This window comes from Echiichthys vipera, assembly GCF_963691815.1.
Source record: "Echiichthys vipera genome assembly, chromosome: 8".
Taxonomy (NCBI): Eukaryota; Metazoa; Chordata; class Actinopteri; order Perciformes; family Trachinidae; genus Echiichthys; species Echiichthys vipera.
Window position 1 is genome coordinate 2,281,675 of NC_139833.1, and position 14,089 is coordinate 2,295,763.

At 49.7% G+C, this 14,089-nt stretch overlaps 1 protein-coding gene across 17 annotated transcripts in view; it reads left to right on the forward strand.

Annotated features, from left to right (window-relative positions):
• mef2d (myocyte enhancer factor 2d) overlaps positions 1-10,538 on the forward strand; it is a 119,627-nt gene extending 109,089 nt beyond the window's left edge. For 9 of the 17 annotated variants that reach the window (XM_083918691.1, XM_083918701.1, XM_083918702.1 and 6 more), the window contains 2 exons: positions 3,209-3,259; positions 8,211-10,538. In XM_083918691.1, the coding sequence (XP_083774817.1) occupies positions 3,209-3,259; positions 8,211-8,661 (502 nt within the window). In that variant the 3' untranslated portion in view covers positions 8,662-10,538. The remainder of the gene's footprint in view (positions 1-3,208; positions 3,260-8,210) is intronic. The other 8 variants (XM_083918703.1, XM_083918704.1, XM_083918695.1 and 5 more) reach the window with 1 other exon arrangement.
• The last annotated feature ends 3,551 nt before the right edge of the window (positions 10,539-14,089 follow it).

Consider the following 14,089-nt stretch of genomic DNA (forward strand, 5'->3'; position numbering starts at 1 on the left):
CACCTTTCAGCAAGTTATTCTGTTATAGACATTTGTGACATTGTTTTGATGATATATCGTCAGATCCCTCAGCCCTGCCACGGCTCCCAAAGCTTTTCTCTTGACCCAAAAACATAATCAAGAAAATATTCTGTACGACATAAAGATGGAAAAATAGTTAATATAGAGCAAAGATCTGATTTAGCCTTTCCTTAAAGCATTAGGAAGAAGAGAGATGATTTTCCTGAATAAGCAGGATTTAACGTGCCAGCAGAAAGAGCGCCGGGCAGCTTCGCCGCGCCGTGTGTGGGATCAGAACGCCAGAATCACTGTCGCCGAAAACAAGCGAGCGCCACAGAAAAGTGGGACGCTTTCCCAGCACGCCAAACTGTTCTCTCTCTCTGCAGAACGGAGAAATGCTGCGGTCCTCGGGACGGCACGGGCAGGCGTGGGCACTTCTGCGGCCCAGACTGCTACGGCTTGTTTTTGTGATTTCATCGCAGCGCGGCCTCACAGCGAGAGAACGAGCTCTTCCAATCAAACAGTGAATGACGGTTTGGCTGCGAGCCTCGCCTTCGCTGTCGTCCGCACTTTAACACGCCACAGGCTCGGCGAGGAAATGATTTCTGGCATCTTACCCTCTCCCATCCCCCCTTTTTTAATCATTCCTCCTCCGCCACTTCCTGCTTATTTCCTCCTCTTTTGTCGGTTTAATTCGCCGTACACCTGTTGACTCTCGCCTTCCCCTCCTCGCTCCCCAATCTAAATGTTAATGTCACGGCTGCCACCTCAACCGCCTCCCTGCACAGCCTCGCTTTCAGCTGGTTCTCCCGTTTATACGGAATCGCTCTCCGGACGCCATTTGCTGTTTGTTTCCTCACTCGGTCGATGTGTTGTCAGCAGACGGAGCCTCCATTTGGGACGTTTTAGGAGGAAATAAACAAAACAACTTGGAGGGACGTTGTCTGCTAGCACATCACTGTTGCTCTGTCCGTTAGATCCCTTAATTTCGAGCACCTGTCTGCAAATCCTGTCAGTGTGGTGCGGACTGCGTAGTGTGGTGTTTTGTCGCTGGCTGAAGTTTCTTGTGCTCTTCTCACTTTGTTCTTTTCGCCCACATAAACACATTCTGTCTCTCTCAGTCTGTCTCTCTGAGCTGTGGTTAAAGAGGGAACAAAAAGAACAACACGGTGCACACACATTTGCTGAATTGCTTACAGGACACGTTGTTTGTCGGCAGGGGCACGACGCACACACACACACACGCTACGAGAGGCTGTTCGGTAAAACCTCCCCAGAGGAATCAGTGTTCTCCCAGACTACACATTCAAAACCACAGAGTGAAAACCAGCAGCGGCTTCATTAGAGCGTCCTGCTACCTGGAAGATAATGGTTTTATTAGGCAGAGAACGTTTACTGTGTGTAGTCGTTAGGGGAGAGCGGGCTGAGTTGAGCCTCTTACTCTAGCGTGACAGTCATGTCTCCAAATGAAATATCTATATGTGCTTTAGGACGTGGCGTTCGAGGCGCTCAGCGACACAAAAGCAGCGAGAAAAACTCTTCACTCTCATTATTACAAAAAGCTGCCCCAGGCTGCTGAGGTACAGACAGGGCCTCAGGGTACGTCCACACAATCAGTCGTTATTAAAAAGTTTCCCATCCACACGGACTCCGCTTAAGAAATCCATGCGTCCACAGGAAACCAGTGACTCCAGGCGCTGTAGTTCACATGCCAGGCCTGGAGGTGGCGCTGTCACTGCCACAGAAACACACCAACAACGGAGAAGAAGAGACGGGGAGACGCTGTGGAGAATCCAAACACCGGAGAGTTTCTCTCCAAATCCTCCTCCATCCTAGAGACAAACGTGTCCCTGGTTCTGGTCTTAGTGGAGACTTTGGTGCTGTTCTGGACTCTGATGCACCCATCACTCTGCAGTTAGTGTCCTCACTGAGCAGAGGGGGCTGCTGGGAGCCCCTTCACTCTGCAGTTAGTGTCCTCACTGAGCAGAGGGGGCTGCTGGGAGCCCCTTCACTCTGCAGTTAGTGTCCTCACTGAGCACAGGGGGCTGCTGGGAGCCCCTTCACTCTGCAGTTAGTGTCCTCACTGAGCAGAGGGGGCTGCTGGGAGCCCCTTCACTCTGCAGTTAGTGTCCTCACTGAGCAGAGGGGGCTGCTGGGAGCCCCTTCACTCTGCAGTTAGTGTCCTCACTGAGCAGAGGGGGCTGCTGGGAGCCCCTTCCCCGTCCCAAAGCACTCCCAGGCGCCACTTTCTCACTACATTTAGAGACTTTTCACAGCTTCTTAGAACTGGATTTAGAAACAGAGCCTAGAGCAGTTTAGCTCCTTATTCAGAGCATCAGGGAAAAGGGAGACATCTGTGCTGGGCCTCATTCAGTCCCATGCATGTGGCTCAGAGTCCAGTTCAGTCAACAGTCTCTGGGTCCGTCTCTGTCCTCTCACTCAGCAGCTCTGTTGTTGTTATGTGACGTCGCTGGGTTTGAGGTCGGATTCGGGGCCATGACGCCGTCCTTTAACAAAGTATGAGGTCCAGACGACAACGCCATGGGCAGCGTTTTCAAATCCTCCCACTCTGGGACCCGGTTTGCGTGTGGATGGTCGACTAAAGTTGTGCGGTTACAGGAAAACGCGGTTAGACTGATTATTTCCTCTCAGATCCAGAGTGTTGGATGTGTTCTGGTCTAGAAAACAGTATAGGAGGGTCACTGGTCACTTTGTTCAACGCTAAAAAAAGAAACATCTGACGTTTCACGCAGCTGTCAAGAAGAGAATTAAAGGCTTACAGGGGGAACTACGTGGGCAGCATCCGTCCAGTAAACTCGTGTTTCCTAAACGTATGTTATTTTATCCCAACTGCAGCAGTCACACAGGAGCGAGTGTGTGTCCAACAGGCTGCCTGAAACACTGAAACACTGACGGTGTAGTCCTTTAATGCCCGGCTGCACTCAGGGTTCCCATTGGCCTGATTTCATGTCAGGAACAGCCAATGACTTCACGTGTTATTGGAGCTGACTGCAAGAATGCATTGTGTGTGTGTGGACCACTATCAAATGTGTGTCAGAGCAGGCTTTAACACTTCCTGCCTCGAAACAACGTGTCAGTGTGAGTGAAGCAGCTGTGAGCGCGGCCGGCCTCCGTCCCACTGTTTCCTGCTGTTGGAGCTTTCTTAAACCTGCTTGTCTCTTTCTTTCCACCCCCCCTCCCTCCACAGCTTGGCCTCTCAGTCCAACTTGCTCTTTGGCAGGGAGGAGGGCCTCTGCTGGTACTGTACTCTCTCTACACTTCAGACACACAGCGACAGCACGCCGCCCTCCCAAAATATCTGCTGCACGGAGGAACCTCGGCACACGTTCACAAAGTTTCACTGCAAAAGTTTGATACTGAAACGAGGAGACTTTTAACCGTGTAAACAGACGAGTCGTGAATGATTCATGAGGTGCAGAAGCTTTCAGGGGGAGGATACAACAAAGGAAAATGTGATTAGGAATAAACTGAAAGATGGAACATTACTTAATATGTGACGGAGACTTAATGAGTGGGGGAACAGATCAGAAAAATAGATTCAGGGGCTTTTGTATCCATCATTGCAATAGTCCTGAATTGTTTTTATAGTCAGCTGTCTGGTTTACAGCCACAGCATTAAGTTAATATACTATATCTATACATGAGGAGCTCTTTTCCAAAACGCTATAAATCCATTTTAATAGTTTTCAGTAAAATGACATTTTTAACCAAGACCCACACATTTGGTTAATATTCAGTTTATCTTGTCAGAATGTTTTTTATGGCTCAGTCTGAACATGTTGAACGGACGGACGACACAAAAAACTCTCCCGCTTCAGAGCGCCGCCATGTTGGATCGCATAGAACGCTCACTGAGTTCTGATTGGTTGAGAGTTTTCATCAGTTTATAGTCGTTTTTTTCAAGTTTTTGTGGTGTTTTGCATCTGTTTTTAGTAATTTTGTCACATTTTTGTGGTGTTTTTCATCTGTTTTTAGTAATTTTGTCACATTTTTGTGGTGTTTTCATCCGTTTTTAGTCTTTTTTTCACTTTTTGTGGTATTTTGCATCTGTTTTAAGTAATTTTGTCACATTTTTGTGGTGTTTTTCATTTATTTTTAGTCGTTTTTTTCACTGTCACTCAATCTGAACGTGTTGAACGGCTGGACGACACAAAAAACTCTAAAAAGCTTCAGAGCGCCGCCATGTTGGATCGCATAGAACGCTCCCTGAGTTCTGATTGGTCGAGAGGACGTATCGCAGTTAGGCTAAAAATAGGTTTGGCGCTGGTCGCGGTTTGGAAAGGAACTGCATCTTGAGACCATTTTAAACAAGGAAATAAAGCGATTTGGCAGAAACACTGATGAAGCAGTGAAAAGGTTCTGTTACAGCAAAGTGACTCAAACTCATTTTTTAAATTTGGCTATTATCTCGTTTTGGAAAAGAGCTCTTCATATATAGATTTATATATGAAGCATAATTAAAGGTTTCCCAGTGATGAAGTATAACCGTTGCATGAAGTCCGGGGACTTTAAAGGGTAAAGGATCAAGGTCGAGGCAGCAGAGGCTCAGATATCTCGACACCTTATGATGAGCAAACGTCCAAAAACACTGGATCCTACATTTCCCACAATGCAACCTCGGCATCTCTTCATTAGACCCTTTCCAGGGGAGTCAAACAGATCCAGTTAAGCTCTGCTGTGGCTGCAGGTTTCATTCAAACCAAGCAAGAACACACCTGACTCGACTTACTCACACACCTGAACTGTCTTCACACAGTTGATTTGTTGGACCAGGTGTGTTTTTGATTGGTTTGAATGAAACCTGCAGCCACAGCGGAGCTTTACTGGATCAGTTTGACACCCCTGCTTTAGACCCCACTGTTATGGGGGCTTCCTGTCACCTGTGTTTACGTTAAACAGCTGTTTCCACAGGCTGAGAGGTTCTTACCACGTGTGAAAGCGTCCCTTTAAATATGAGACGATACAAAAGCATCTGATGAGTCTCGGCTGTAAACAGCTCTGACTGGCCTTCATCGCATTCAGTACCAAACTCAAGTGTGTGCAGCACGTTGTTGTGGAAATGACCACTTCCGTAAGTCACCGTGCAGCCGTTGGTCCTCGCCGGAGCAGAGCAATTTGGGAAACGCGGTTGTATCTCATCACACTGCACTGTATCCAACTGTCTGCTTCTGGCTGTGCTCGTCGGGTTGTTAGGGCTCGGGGGGGGGGGGGCTAGCCCGCCGCTCTCGCCTTCATCACTGTCACCGGCCCCGCTGACTCTGCCGTTTTTGCGGCATAGCAACGGCGCCCCCGTGGCACCGCCATCCATCTACCTGCGCCGCCCCTGAGCCACGACGCGCAGGTTTGATGAAGTGGGCACGGCGAGAGACGGAGTGAGCCCCTCGCGTGTGTGTCTGTGTGTGCGTGTGTGTGTGTGTGCGTGGGAAACAGCATTTGTATGTAAGACAGCAAAAGTGCATGAGTTAAAGTGTGTGTGTGTCTCAGAATTAGAGCAAGACAGCGACCGTGTGTGTGTGTGACCGACCAGTATCAGTTCTTTTATCTGCTGTGTGTGTGTGTGTGTGTGTGTGTGTGTGTGTGTGTGTGTGTGTGTGTGTCAGCATTTGTATGTAAGACAGCAAGAGTGTGTATGTGTGTGGCAGAATTGGAGCAAGACAGCGAGCGAGTGTGTGTGTGTGACCGACCAGTATCAGTTATTTTACCTGCTGTGTGTGTGTGTGTGTGGCAGCATTTGTATGTAAGACAGCAAGAGTGTGTATGTGTGTGGCAGAATTGGAGCAAGACAGCGAGCGAGTGTGTGTGTGTGACCGACCAGTATCAGTTATTTTACCTGCTGTGTGTGTGTGTGTGTGGCAGCACTTGTATGTAAGACAGCAAGAGTGTGTGTGTGCGTGTGTGTGTGCGTGTGTGTGTGCGTGTGTGTGTGCGTGTGTGTGTGCGTGTGTGTGTGTCAGAATTGGAGCACATTCGAGTGCCGCAGACCCAGATCGCCTGGAGGAGTGCTATCTTAAATTCCCCTCTCAGTCTGCCAGTAATTGAGGGAATATTAGAGATACAGTGCTGCAGATGGCTCATGATGTGACATATTAGAACACACCCGAGGGGCGAAGCGCAGTAATTGGGAGCTTCAAATGCAGATCGACCGTGTCAAGCTGGGGGGGAGAGAGGGAGAGAGAGTGAGAGAGGGGGCGAGAGAGAGAGGGGCAGAGAAAACGAGCACAATCCGAAAAAATCCTGTCTACGCGTCAAAGAGCGAGCCCCAGTGTCAGCCTCAGTGACAGGTCCCACTCAGCCCCCAGCCAGCGGAGGTGGAGGTGGAGGTAGGGGAGCAGTGTGAGGGCGGAGGGGGGGAGCAGTGTGAGGGCGGAGGGGCTGATCAAAGAGTCGTAGCAGGTAGAAGCACAGACACTCGACACAGACGTGAGCATCTTCACTCACCTGCACAGAATTCCTGTTCAGAGCGGCTTCATGGAAACGCTGGAGTGTGTGATCATGATCATATTTTCAAATCTCACGTGCACACATACTGCCGGTGTGCCACGGCGTATTAGAGCCGTTAAAAATGTTTAAAATCACAGAGCTGAAGGAGGAAATGTTCAGAAAACATCTAAGATTAAAGTGATAAAGGTACAAAATAGCAAAGTTCTTTGTTTCTTTGCAATTTTTGTGTTTGTAGCAATAAATTTGCAGCTAAAGAAAAACGTATACAGTATATAGAGTACAAACGGGCCTGGATGGGGGGGGGGCAAGTACCCTAAAGCACGGGGCACGGGACGGACGCACAGTGGGAGTGCGCCCTCATTCACTTCAATGAGGCCACTGTGCGGACACACGAGTGTCCTGAGAGGAACCTGCCTCAGCTCTTGCCACAGCCAGCGCTGCTCTGTCCGATGAACGGTGTGAAAATACACGTTCCTGTGTATTGAGCATAATGCTACGGTCTGTGCTGGTGGAGCTGGAGGACAAGATGTCTTTCTGTAAAGTGATAACTGGTGTGGTGAGCGCTGCCAGTAGGTGGACTAGGATCGAATGACAGAATCACTAACACATGTGAGAGCAGCATCCAACAAAGTCATCCTTTATTAGTTTCAAATCCACATCGGGGTCGTTTTCAAGAGGAACGCAGACGAATCACCAACTTCCATGTGTTCACTTTTCAAAGCAGGTTAGAAGACGGCGCCAAATTTCTGTCTGTCCTGACCGGCTGTCATAAGCGCAACCATTAACAATACTTATATATATATATAGAGAGAGAGAGAGAGAGAGAGAGAGAGAGAGAGAGATGGCCTGCTCTTAAAACTTCCAGGAGACCGGCCAGGTGCTCCTAGTTTCAAGCCCCGCCCACTGAGACACCTGCAGACAGGAAGGGAGGGACGCACAAAGCAGACCAGAGAGCAGCAGGGTGCCGTCACACGTCAAACTGTGACGTCGTGTTTCTCGTGTCTTTAAACGCAAAGAAATCTGAGTGTGTGTAAATCTGAGACGTTTAGACACCAACTATTGGAAAGAGTGTTGTTATCGGTGTAAAGGAGCGGACAGATGCTGGTGTCTGACAGCCAGATGTTCGTCAAGCTGGGAGAGCAAACAAGTGTGTGTGTGTGTGTGTGTGTGTGTGTGTGTGTGTGTGTGTGTGTGTGTGTGTGTGTGTGTGTGTGTGTGTGTGTGTGTGTGTGTGTGTGTGTGTGTGTGTGTGTGTGTGTGTGTGTGTGTGTGTGTGTGTGTGTGTGTGTGTGTGTGTGTGTGTGTGTGTGTGTGTGTGTGTGTGTGTGTGTGTGTGTGTGCGTGACCTTTTACCTGCTCTGATTTCACTTGTAATCGAGCGTGAGCGTGAACCTGACCGGGCTAAACCTGAAGCGTCGGGGTGTCGGGGCTGCATGGCTTCTGGACTGTGCTTCTCTGTGGCCTCCAGTGTCGTCCTCTCTGTCTCGTGCGTCCTTGTCCTCCGTGTGCCCAAGTTTGTGGTCCGCAGCGCCGCCGCAGACTGTCTCCGCTCTTTGTCTTTGAAAACTTGTGTTATTGAAAAGTCCCGTTGATGTGTGATGCATTCATTTTGAATTCTCTGCAGCGTTTGCTCACTTCTGCTTCATGTGATGTTGAAGAACAGCACAGGTGTGTGGTTACGTTCTTCTCCTGTCAGCGCTCTCACTCCTCTTCTTCTCCCTCCATCTCTCTGTTCCCCGTCCCTGCAGGCCAGTGGGTCACATACCTCAGGGCGCCGCGCTGACAGTCAACACCAACCCCAACATCAACATCAAGTCTGAACCCGTCTCACCGAACCGCGACCGCAGCACTCCCAGCTCCACCTGCGGCGGCGGCGGCGGAGTTGGAGGAGGCAGCGGTGGCCAGATTCAGCTCCAGGGTCAAGGCCTGGTGTCGGTCGCCTACCCCGGTACCCTGCGCCTGGAAGTGGGGGGTCAAGGTCGCTCGCCGGTCGACAGCCTCAGCAGCAACGCCAGCTCGTACGATGGCAGCGACCGGGACGACGGCGCCCAGGGGCGAGGCGGGGCTCCGGACTTTCTCCACCAGGGCGGCGCCGGGGCCCAGCAGCCTGCCATGGTGGTCCTGTCCTCGGCGGCCGAGCCCCAGGAGCAGGACGGGACCAACGTCAAGAGGATGAGGCTGGACACCTGGGTCACATGAAGAGGTGACCGGAGAGGGACGGACGGACAGATGGAGACGGAGATGTGTACTTGTGGCTTGTGTTCATGCCCCCACCAGCCCTGATGCCCCTGATCTCCTTCTCCCTGCACACACACACACACACACACTTACACACACACACACACACATATTTATCCCCGCCATGGACCCAGTAACCTCCTGACACACACAGACACAACACAAGCATGCTAACACCGTCATGTGGTACGTGCTCACACACACTTGTCTCGCAATGTGCAAACACATTTGAACTCTAGTGTACTTTCACTCTCACTCTCACACACACACACACACACACACACACACACACACACACACACAAACCCCCCAAAAGGAGGTTGAGCCACCAAACCAGGGATTATCTGTCGAAACATTTGATTGAGCTGTGTTTGAATAGGAGTGAGTCGGTGTTTCAGGCCACAGTGACGAGAAAACCCCTAAATTTGGCCACTTGGACCGTTTCACGCCACATGTTGAGACGCCGCTGGTGTTTTTTCCCAGCATGCCCTGCGTTTGTTTAGCGGCCGGTGAGGTCGTCCCACCCCCACGTCCTTTGCTGTCAGTGCCGCCGAGTGAGTGCACACCTTTGTACACGTGGGCCCGACCACGGTCGTGTCGCTCTAGAGTTCGGGGCCCTTTTTCTTGCTCTTTTTAAAGCGTGGAGTTTTTGTTCTTCTGTCTCGACCGTCGATCTTTAGAGTTTGGATTCAGCTTTGAATATGAAGACACTAAAAGAGAACCCCCCCCCTCACCCCTTCCCCCTCCAGCAGAGCCGGCGTCCACGTCTACAGCCCAACGCTTTGGCCCCTGTACGAGACTGACGACCCCCACCCCCTCTCCCTCAGCAGAGCCAGCGGCCACGTCAGCAGCCCGATGCTTTGGCCCCTGTACGAGACTGACGACCCCCCACCCCTCTCCCTCAGCAGAGCCGGCGGCCACGTCAGCAGCCCGACGCTTTGGCCTCTGTACGAGACTGACAACCCCCCAGCCCCACCCCCCTTTTTATTTAAACCGCCCCGTGCAGACGAGCTGCAAAACCAGAAAGGTGATACCCGTTGCCGAGGTAAAAGACTGCTCTTCTTCTGATCAGGGACGAGCTGCAGCAGCTCAACGACACGTGACGCTGACCCTCCCAGTTTCGCCCACATCGTGTCAACTACAGATGCTGAGAAAGGCGCGTGTGTGTGTGTGTGTGTGCGTGTGTGTGTGTGTGCCTGTGTGTGTGTTTGTTACCTCAACTGGTCGTTTTTTAAACAGTGATTTGGGCAGATGTTGGTCCTGGATCTCCTCCTCCACACACACACCTGCGATGAACACAGCTGAGATTATTTTTGTGACTTTTGGATAGAGAGCTGATCGGCGAGGTACCGTGTATATAAGCAATCTGTAACCTTTGTGGCTTTTGTGTGACAGGGATAAGGTGTTTTTTGAAGGTTTGAACCAACAAACACACAGATCATATACAAGTATATATATATTTAAGCAGCTTGAGGCCGTCGCGCGGGCAGCTCTGCATCGGGACACTCGGACAGACGACAGGGATTGTATATAGAAACTATATATTCGGCAGGATATCCCTCAGAAAAACGGAAAACAACACGCGGATTCTCAGTGGATCAGTCTCTTTTTTTATTGTTATTATTATTATTATTATTATTTATGCGTGTATATAAAGTGTAATATGTGGACGAGCCCACAGAGGGAGCTGTAGAGGCAGAAAGGGAAGACGCCGCGGTGACTCGGACTGTTTTGAGTGAGCAGTGACGGGACTCTGTCACTGACAGTGACGGAGCACGCTTTACCTTCACACCCCGACCCCTACACACACACATGCACGCACACACACACACACACACCCTAGGGTTGGACTGATATTCCCGTATTCTTGTTGTTGGGTATGGGGAAGCGAAAAATGGTCTCGTCTCTAATCCAGTGTAACCTGAGCTCCTGTGACGAGTCTGTGATAGTGTGTGTGTGTGTGTGTGTGCAGCAAACACACTCTGACCCCGAGGACAAAAGTGTCCCATTAAAGCCCATTACAGCATCGAAGCATGCAGTCGCTCTCATCAGCCTTTCAATCTGGAGCGGTTGTCTTTAGTAGTTTTTACCAGATTAAAGCTTTTCCTCGTGTTTGGCTCTACGAGGCGATCGCAGGTTAAAGTTTATTCATAGAGACGCGTCAAAGTGCTTTACAGACACGTTCAAATACACGTAATGATCATACGTGGTGTTTATAGAGAGAGCTCTGCATCATACTCAGTCACTTTACCTGTAGAAATATAAAACAACACTACACTAGAAATAAAAACCACACATTAAAGGCAGTTTTGATTAATAAGACGTTAAGGAGACGTTCAAATTAAGGCGTAAAATGAATTAAGTCATTGCAGTGCATCAAGAATCAGCGTTGTCCCCCACAGAGCGTTTATAAATACGGACGATGCGGCTCCGCTTCCTCCGACTCTGCAAAAGTGAAGCCAGCCATGTTGTAGCTTTGCAGCCAGAGTCGGCGCAGAAGTGATCGACCAATCACGAGTGGCTCACAGCCGTCGACGCATCACCCTGTTTTTATCGCATTAAATAAATAATTTACAAACCAAAATGTAAAAAAAAAATGTTAAAAAATGAGAAACTAGAACAGCAGGGTTGTATAAGTGATGAGTCTCATCTCATCTTCAGCCTCTTATCCGGGGTCGGGTCTCGGGGGCAGCAGCTTTAGCAGGGGACCCCAAACTTCCCTTTCCTGGGCCACATTAACCAGCTCTAACTGGGGGATCCTGAGGCGTTCCCAGGCCAGTGTGGAGATCTAATCTCTCCACCTGGTCCTGGGTCTTCCCCGAGGCCTCCTCCCAGCTGGACGTGCCTGGAACACCTCCCTAGGGAGGCGCCCAGGGTTCATCCTTACCAGATGATCCTGAACCACCTCAACTGGCTCCTTTCAACGCAAAGGAGCAGCGGCTCTACTCCGAGTTCCTCACGGATGCTGAACTTCTCCCCCTCTCTCTAAGGGAGACTCCAGACCCCCTCCTGAGGAAACACATTTCACAAGCTTGGACCCGACCTGGTTCTTTGGATGAGTCCCCAGATGTAACACTTTGTGGAGGCTCCTTTAGCTTTAATTACAGCCATCAGTCTGTTTGTGCATCTAGACTGGGAACTATTTCCCCGTTCCTCCTGCAGAGCTGTTGGAGTTCAGTCAAACTCTGGTCGAGCGCGGATGAACTTCACTCCTCAGGTCCGTCCGTCTGCAGCCAGCCACCAGGGGGCATCGTAGTGTTTTAGCTTCACTTTAGGGAGCCGCCGCCGTCGTCCATCGTTACATAAACGGTCTGTGGATGTGACTTTGAGGATAAATGAACATTTGGTAGTTGGTTAAAAGATATAACTTAAGTGGAAAATAATAATGTAGAACTGGAATTAGAGGCACAACGGGGTCAATCAGGGGAACTATCAGCTAAGAAACGAACTCACCGCTGAAAACAATCTGACAGTTCATATTTGGTCGTTTCATTCAGCATTTAAACACTTTTCACTGAGTTTCCCCTGATGGTGGAAGTGTCAGAGTGTTGAGTATTTACAGCAGCAGAACAAAGACACATCAGTCCAACTCTAGAGCAAACACACACACACACACACAGATAAGAGTTTACGCCCCCCCCCCCCCCCCTCCTGTTAAAAAGCCATGCACGTGTATTTAAAGGGTCTCCTGCTTTGATATTTTTCCACTATGAAGGAAATGTGAAGGATGTCATTTTTGTAACGGGTGACTCAGAGTTTAGAGGGAAGACTTTAAAAACCATAGTGGTCAAGAGGGCAAATTCATGCCCCCCCCCTCTCAAAGCACTCACTCATCCATTTGCTCGTTAAACGCTCGGGAGGCGCAGTTCGTCGGGTGTCGTTCCTCCGTTAAGCCGGAGGATTCAGAACCAGGTCTGATCTTTTAATCACTACCTCCCAAATCCAACGCTGACTCGTCGACTTTGGGTCTTTTTACCACATCCTCATCACGGGCGGGCCCTCGTCACCACCCTGTCACCCTGTCACTCACTTAATCTGACACACACACACACACACACACACACACTCTCTTTTCATCCCTCACTACTTTTCTGTTTACTCCGTCCAGACAGCGGCGGGCGTCAGGCGCTGACATGAAGTCCAATTCTCTTTTTAGTGGTGGGGGTCATTTCCATACTCCCATCATCCTCTCCTCCTTCCTCTCCGTCTGTCACTCACTCACTCACTCACACACACTCATCCGCTCTGTGACAAGTCTCGGGCGTCAGTATTGCGAACATAACCCCCCCCCTCCTCCCCCTCGAGTGTAAACGCTTTGACTGTTAAGACTGTTGTCCCCCCCCCCCCCCCCCCCCGAGCGTCGAACAAAAGCAAACACAAGCTGGACTCTTTAAGGCGCCCAGGACTCGTCCTCTGTGACGGGACTAGTTTGTCGGCTGCACGTTGTCTCAGAGCAACACTAGGGGGCGCTGTAACCACAAAACAAAGACAATCGTGCCCCCCCCCCCACCCCCTAAAAACACACACAACCCTGCTCCTGTACAATGATGTTTAGACGTCTCACTCACTTTCCAGTGTTAATTTGTGCCGGTGACAGTCTGTTTTTAATTGTTCTCTGAGAATTGATATTATTATTATTATTATTATTATTATTATTATTATTATCATCGTCGTCGTCGTCGCTCTCTCTGACGGCCGTGACGACGTAGAACCTTTTCTTTTCTGTAGCTTAGGCATTTTGTTTTATTTGCAATTTGATTTTATTTTATTATATATAAAAAAAATATTCTATAAATATATTTTTTCTCTTATTTTTTGGGGATTTGTTTTCTCGTTTGTTTTTGTTCTTCTTGAAAAAGGGTGTTTACTAATGTTGCACGATTTTTATGACATGAAAAACACAAACGTAGTGATGTTAGCGCGCGCACGGCCGCGGACGGGAGGAGACGGAACCGCTTACGATGCTGCAACTTTTGAGTCCAAATGTACAAACGTCTCGGTCCACGCGCGCTGCCGTGGGGCAGGGCGGGGCAGGGTTAGGGCGGGGGTGTGGGGCAGGGCAGGGGTGTGGGGCTGGGTTAGGGCGAGGGTGTGGGGCTGGGTTAGGGTGTGGGGCGGGGTGGGTCGATGCGGGGCGGAGCGGGGCGCGTGACACGTCTAACTTATTTCTGAGCAGACACACTGATGTCAATGCATGGGCGACGAGTGAATCATGTTATAGGAAATACAAATGTAATATCCACACGAGTATACGTCACACAGAAATACATTTAAGACAAAAAAGTTTAAATAAATGATAGCTAATATATTGTGTTCGGCTAGTCTGCTTCTTTTGTTGTAAAGAAACTCTCTTTTGTTTTTGTTTTTTTGGAGAATGATATACAACTTG